This window comes from Pocillopora damicornis, chromosome 7 (genome assembly GCF_964200805.1).
Source record: "Pocillopora damicornis chromosome 7, jaPocDami1.2, whole genome shotgun sequence".
Taxonomy (NCBI): domain Eukaryota; kingdom Metazoa; phylum Cnidaria; class Anthozoa; order Scleractinia; family Pocilloporidae; genus Pocillopora; species Pocillopora damicornis.
The window spans coordinates 1,169,451-1,177,119 of NC_142676.1; the positions used below are offsets into that span (position 1 = coordinate 1,169,451).

General features: G+C 41.8%; 1 protein-coding gene across 1 annotated transcript; it reads right to left on the reverse strand.

Annotated features, from left to right (window-relative positions):
• Nucleotides 1-593: 593 nt before the first annotated feature.
• On the reverse strand, nucleotides 594-2,733 carry LOC149041953 (tetratricopeptide repeat protein 28-like). Its single transcript, XM_089211605.1, has one exon. The coding sequence runs from the start codon at nucleotides 2,731-2,733 to the stop codon at nucleotides 742-744; it is 1,992 nt and encodes a 663-aa protein (XP_089067731.1). The 3' UTR covers nucleotides 594-741.
• Between the last annotated feature and the right edge of the window lie 4,936 nt (nucleotides 2,734-7,669).

Sequence of the window (7,669 nt, forward strand, 5' to 3'; positions counted from 1 at the left end):
TTTACATCGACGAAAAACTGAGATTTTAGACACTCAAGGCAGGATTTACAAGCTGGATCATCTCTCGTTTAATTCCTTTTTAACCAAGAGATCCTTTGAATTTTATGCCATCGCAATTCAATTGTTTCGGTTATCCTTCAATTTTTAACAGTTTCCGGGAACTAGTTCTTAATTTTCTTTTACAGAAACACTGCATGACCATTTGAAATTTTTAGCTGAGAATCTCCCATCAGAACAACTTAATTGCCGTTTTTTCTTTTACAAAATTGTTTATTTTCCTTTGTTTCAAACTCATTATCGTACATTCATGCAAACTCGAACTACGAGGGAACTTAATTATGATGCGCAAGAAACATTTGACCAAAATATTTTTATCCTCATTTACAACAAGAAAAAGGTAGCGAAAGGTTTACTTCTGAGCGCCGTTTTGTCGTCTGTTAGTCATTAAATCAGTCACAATAGCTTCAAAGTCGTGTATGAAGCTACATTAACTAGTTGTATCATTGTTCACCTTTTTGCTACGTAATCACTGGTGTTCAACTCGACAAATTAAAATGTGCAGGTACTAAAAGCTCATCTTGATACCAGGGATTTTCACGACATACTTGTTTGAAAAAATCACAGAATAAAATTATACAAGGATCGCAAAATTGCGCTCTAAACCAGCGCCTTGAACTTGTCTACATAGAAAAGTCAATCCATGTGTCAATGATCAAGTGACGGAACACTGTTCTCATTTCTTTAGCATTGTTCGATGTCTTCTTCAAATTCAAGCGTAACGTCATCACCAATGATCACAAATGGAGCCCAGTTCTTTGGAGCACTAAACTTCTCAGATTCTCTCAGGCATTTCATAGCTTTATTGAGAGCCGTACTAGCATTGTTGCCATCCCTGAGATGTTCATAGAATGTTTTCATGAACTCCATTGTAGCCTCATCACCAATTGCCCAGAGTGACGCCAGAACAGAGCGGGCACCAGAAGCCAAGAGGGCCCATGCAATACCGACCACGCCTTCGGCAGAAACGTTCCCTCGACCACTGTGACAAGAGCTAAGCACGACAAGTCTTGCTCGGAGCTTCAGAGCTTTGATATCTGACATTTTTAGCATGTAGTCTTTCTTCTCCGGTTTCCGGTACTTCCTTGAAGGATTTGGGGCCAAACAAATGTCACCTGTCTCCGCGCTTCCATGCGTTGCGATGTGGACCAAAGCGACAGAAGCAATGCGTTTCAGTACTTCGTCTTTAGTCGCTTCCTTTCCGACGAGTGGTGTGGCATTAATAATTTCTCCGATCATTTGCACTTCCTTTTCCGCGTGAGGCAATGGCTGAAACCAAGGTATTCCAAGGAGATCTGTTATCTCCTCGAAACATGGATTACCCACAAGCAGCGCCCCACTCTTACAATGGTAGTTTTCAGGATAATCGTTGATTAGTTTCAAAGTGGTCAGTGACGGAGCAGTGCGAATCTTAAACGTTTCACTTAGGTACTTGGAATCTTTATCGACGAAGGCAGCAAAGGGAACCAGACCTAGTAGACCATCGGGAATAATGAGTAATTCATCACCTTTCAACTCGTTCGCGACGGGACCAATAACAGCATCATACAACAGCCGCAAGGAATTCCTCTGACTTTGTGGTGACTTCAACATTTCGTGACAAGTTTCTTTGTCCAGTGGCGATTCTCGAGGCACATCCAGACGAAAGCTGTCCTCGGACAGTAACGATGACATTTCATGACGAGAATCTTCGTCTTGCTCCCACAGATCCGGCCTCGATGCATCCATAGAACGATCCTCGCAGATAACTCGAGCACCAAACTCATTTTCTTTGAAAGCTGCTTTTTTCAAACATTTTAAACAGTAGGGACAGGGATCATTGCCGAACTTGTAATCGTGATTTGCTTCCTTTTGTCGAAACTGAATATCGTTCCCGTTACTGACCAGCCACTTATTAATTGTCTCTTTTTCAAGTGAAATGAAAATTGTTTGTGTGGAAACCAAAGGTGCTACGTCAGGTTCTGATGTCCTTGGTGGTGGAAATTCCATCTGATATTTTTTCTTCATGTAATCTAGTAAGACTTGTGCTCTTCCTTGGTCAACAACACACAAAGCCTCGCCAAAGTTTGAAAGTTTCAACAAAGTTCTGCACAGGGCATCGTACGTTAACTGACGAGAGTTTCGCAAGCATATTTTGTGAGCGTCCTCAGCCTTCATAAAGTCCCTCTCACAATTTACGAGCTTTAAAGCGGACCGATAATGATCTAGAGCTTCATGTAGGAAATTTAAGCTTTCCATAGTACGACCAAGGATATGATTCGCCTCTAACTCGCAACCATGGACTTCTTTTTCTTTTGCCAAGGCAAGACTTTTCATACCGTAGTTAGCAGCTTCCTTGAAATTATTGAGTCCAAGATAGGCGTCACCCAACCTGTGGTGGACACATCCTTGTCGTATTCTTAACTTCTCTTCTTCAGCAATGCTAAGAAATTTGCCAAAGAATTCGATGGCTTTCATAAAATCTTTTCGCTGCAGATGAGCCTGGCCAAGACCGAAATAGGAATTTGCCTCTGCTTCCCTATTCTTGATTTTTTTAGCGATGGCAAGTTCTATGTCATAGTAATCTTTGGCTGTGCTGAACTTACCAAGGGTGATATAAACACTCCCAAGGCTGTTGTAAGCGCCTAGTTCACCATCGCGGTCCCCTACGGCTTTGGCGATGTCAAGTCGTTGCATGAAGTTCTCTCTTGCTTTTTCATAATCGTTGACATAACATAGATAAATTTCGCCCAAGAACCCTTTAGCTTTTCCTTCCGCAACTTTATCCCCAGTATTTTTGGCAATGATCACACTTTGCTCCATGTACTCTATGGCTTGTTTATAATCACCGAGGTCGCAATAACAATCTCTAAGTTTATGGTTTGCCTGTCCCTCTCCCACTCTGTCCCCAAGTTCTTTTGAGATAACAAGGTACTTGTTGTAGTGTTCGATTGCTTGTTCATAATCACTGAGTTTATAATAGCTATGGCCAAGGGCGTGGTTTGCATGTCCCTCTCCATCTCGGTCTTCTAGTTCTTTAGAGATAGCAAGGTACTTGTTGTGGTGTTCTACGGCTTGTTTATAATCACTGAGTTTATAATAGCATCGGCCAAGGTGATGGTTTGCACGTCCCTCTCCATCTCGGTCTCCTAGTTCTTTGGAGATAGCAAGGTACTTGTTGTGGTGTTCTACGGCTTGTTTATAATCACTGAGTATATAATAGTATCGGCCAAGGTGATGGCTTGCATGTCCCTCTCCATCTCGGTCTCCTAGTTCTTTGGAGATAACAAGGTACTTGTTAAAGTGTTCTACGGCTTGTTTATAATCACTGAGTGCATGGTAGCATTGGCCAAGGGCGTGGTTTGCATTTCCCTCTCCCTCTCGGTCTCCTAGTTCTTTGGAGATAACAAGGTCCTTGTTAAAGTGTTCTACGGCTTGTTTATAATCACTGAGTGCATGGTAGGATTGGCCAAGGGCGCGGTTTGCATGTCCCTCTCCATCTCGGTCTTCTAGTTCTTTAGAGATAGCAAGGTACTTGTTGTGGTGTTCTACGGCTTGTTTATAATCACTGAGTTTATAATAGCATCGGCCAAGGTGATGGTTTGCACGTCCCTCTCCATCTCGGTCTCCTAGTTCTTTGGAGATAACAAGGTACTTGTTAAAGTGTTCTACGACTTGTTTATAATCACTGAGTTCATGGTAGCATTGGCCAAGGGCGTGGTTTGCATTTCCCTCTTCATTTCGGTCTCCTAGTTCTTTGGAAATAACAAGGTCCTTGTTAAAGTGTTCTACGGCTTGTTTATAATCACTGAGTTTATAATAGCATCCGCCAAGTACGTGGTTTGCACGTCCCTCTCCATCTCGGTCTTCTAGTTCTTTAGAGATAGCAAGGTACTTGTTGTGGTGTTCTACGGCTTGTTTATAATCACTGAGTTTAAAATAGCATCGGCCAAGGTCTTGGTTTGCACGTCCCTCTCCACCTCGGTCTCCTAGTTCTTTGGAGATAGCAAGGTAGTTTTTGTGGTGTTCTACGGCTTGTTTATAATCACTGAGTGCATGATAGCATCGGCCAAGGTCGCAGTTTGCATGTCCCTCTCCACCTCGGTCTGCTAGTTCTTTGGAGATAACAAGGTACTTGTTAAAGTGTTCTACGGCTTGTTTATAATCACTGAGTACACGATAGCATTGGCCAATGTCGTGGTTTGCACGTCCCTCTCCACCTCGGTCTCCTAGTTCTTTGGAGATAACAAGGTCCTTGTTAAAGTGTTCTACGGCTTGTTTATAATCACTGAGTACATGATAGCATTGGCCAATGTCGTGGTTTGCACGTCCCTCTCCACCTCGGTCTCCTAGTTCTTTGGAGATAACAAGGTACTTGTTAAAGTGTTCTACGGCTTGTTTATAATCACTGAGTTTATAATAGTATCGGCCAAGGTCGCCGTTTGCATGTCTCTCTCCATCTCGGTCTCCTAGTTCTTTGGAGATAACAAGGTACTTGTTAAAGTGTTCTACGGCTTGTTTATGGTCACTGAGTTTATAATAGCATTGGCCAAGGTGATGGTTTGCACGTCCCTCTCCACCTCGGTCTCCTAGTTCTTTGGAAATAAAAAGGAATTTGTTGAGGTGCGCCATGGCTTTTTTACAATCAGCTATGGGCAGATAAAAGTGGCCATGATCGTGGTTTGCATTTTTCTCTCCAGCTCTATCTCTCAACTCTTGGAAGATAATAAGGCATTTGTAAAAGTGTTCGATGGCTTGTTTGTAATCACTGAGTGCATGATAGCATCTTCCAAGGCTGTAGTTTGCATGTCCCTCTCCACCTCGGTCTCCTAGTTCTTTGGAGATAACAAGGTACTTGTTGTGGTGTTCTACGGCTTGTTTATAATCACTGAATGCATGATAGCATCGGCCAAGGTGATGGTTTGCACGTCCCTCTCCACCTCGGTCTCCTAGTTCTTTGGAGATAACAAGGTACTTGTTAAAGTGTTTTACGGCTTGTTTATAATCACTGAGTTCATAATAGCATTGGCCAAGGTCGTGGTTTGCACGTCCCTCTCCACCTCGGTCTCCTAGTTCTTTGGAGACAACAAGGTACTTGTTAAAGTGTTCTACGGCTTGTTTATAATCACTGAGTTCATAATGGCATTCGCCAAGGTCGTGGTTTGCATTTCCCTCTCCACCTAGGTCTCCTAGTTCTTTGGAGATAGCAAGGTAGTTGTTGTGGTGTTCTACGGCTTGTTTATAATCACTGAGTGCATGATAGCATCGGCCAAGGTGATGGTTTGCATGCATCTCTCCATCTCGGTCTCCTAGTTCTTTGGAGATAACAAGGTACTCGTTGTGGTGTTCTACGGCTTGTTTATAATCACTGAGTGCATAGTAAGCATCTCCAAGATCCCACGAGACTTCGCCTTCGTAAGCTCTGTCGCGTTCTTGTTGGGCAATCCTTAAACTGTGTATGAAGTTTTCTATCGCTTTTTTAGTATCATCAACCTCGTTGTACGCTTCGCCAAGATTTTTGTAAGCGAACATTTCTTCCCTTGCGTCGCCATCGAGTTTCGCATTGACGAGATCTTGCTTTCGTTGCTCTAGCAGGTCAGACTTTTTTTCTGCCATGTTTCAATGTGCTTCTTATCCAGCATAAAACTAAGAGTAAAAATATGACAAAGTACAGTGAGTACGTTTTTGGAACAGATATCAACTTTTCCATAAAATTGGCCTACAGCAAGGCTAGCGTTAGTCTGAGATGACTCAAGATAATACCATGGGGGTAGAAACTGCTGTTGAAATTTTAAAACTCCGCTTACTGCAAAGAGAGGCAGCATACTGAAATAAAGCGGAACTGACAAAAATCATAAGGATGGAGGGATAAAAAATAAAACTATCAATTATAATGTTATCACGTTTGGTGTGAATAATTAATTCGGTTCTGTCAAATTTTACTCGTATACATATGACCGGTGCCCTCACATAGGAACGTAATGTAAAATGATATGGTATATAAGTATCCAGTGGAGCCTTGAGCTTCCTGTTCATGTCGTGGATCATCGAAAGCTCGAAGCCTTTTTTTAATATTTTGTCATCATTTTTTTATTTTTACAGTAGCTCAAAACCTCACTGGAAACTCCTATTACCACCATTTTAAAATTCTTCTGCAGGACAATATGAAACGATCAATACTGAATGTCATAAATTATGTAATTATGACGTCACAATGTGCGCGATGTTCTTCTGAGATTCACAAATAAAGAAAACAGGTTTCTTGACCATCTTGATACTACGTCGTTATTACAACAATAGTTGTAACATTGGTGCAGTGACTAGGATGACAGAAGATATAAACAAAATGAAATCGATCCGAGCAGCCTACAAAGGACACTGTACACAAGATTTTAACAAGGCAGAAAAACTCATATCTTTAAAGAGTTCAGATCACGCTGAATTGGAGGCACTTGTGGACAGACTCACACGAAGAGCTGGGGAAATAGCGCAGATGGATGCTAAAATTGTGATGTCTTTGGAGATAGAGGAAGACATTCTAAAAGACACAGAATCAGCCCTATTGTTTCAATACAATATAACGGACTGACAATTCAAAATTAAACAATTTCTCAAGAGTAAACAAGAAACACCGGTGAGTCAGTACCATCATAGTAGTCTCAAACAAGCATCAACGCCTCGAATGCACATCAATTTACCCAAGATAAACATCAAATCCTTTGGAGGAGATCCACTTGAATGGCTCACATTCTGGGATAGCTTTAGTGCAGCTATCGATAAAAATCTTGAACTAAGTAATGTTGAAAAAATGGATTATCTAAATGGCATGCTTAAAGGAGAAGCAGCGCGCGCTATCTCCGGGCTGCCATTGACTGAAGAAAATTATAGAAAGGCAACTGAGCTATTAAAAGAGCACTTTGGAAAAACCCATGAATTTGACCAACTATTACATGGAATCATTAGCCAAGATCCACGCGCCATCAAGTGACACAAAAAATCTGTGGAAATTTGGCGATTTATGCGAAGCCAATATTCGTGGCTTAGAAACACTTGGAGTAATGACCGAATCATATGGAAGTTTGCTAATTCCCATACTCCTAAAGAAAATACCGGAGGACATACGCCGCTTAATATTCAGAGCGGATCCTTTAGCAGATAGCTCCCTGGATATATTAAGGGTAGCCATACGACAAGAAATTGAAACACGAGAGAGAAGCCACATATCCTCTCTAGAAGATTCCACATCTGCTGCCATGGACGAAGAAGTATTCGTACCAACCGCTGGCGCTCTACTAACCAATGCTCAGCAAACACAAAGATTTCTCAACGGAAAACCGAAAGTATCACAACCATGCACCTACTGCGCGGAAACACACCGCCCAGAGAAATGTGACAAAATTACATCAGTAGAGGAACGGCGATCTACCCTTCAACGCCAAAAAAGATGTCTCAACTGTCTTGGACTCAAGCACACGAAAATTCAATGCTACTCAAAAGGTCGATGTGTGAAATGTAAGAAGAAACACCATACTTCAATTTGCGGAGAAAAATAAGAAGAAAAGCAAATCGTTTGCAATCATCAGAAAATCTTGACGTAGATATCATCATTGGAAACGACTACTACGGTCTACTG

Coding starts and splice junctions, on each gene's coding strand:
- LOC149041953 (XM_089211605.1), bottom strand. CDS start 2,733: ATGCAACGACTTGACATCGCCAAAGCCGTAGGGGACCGCGATGGTGAA.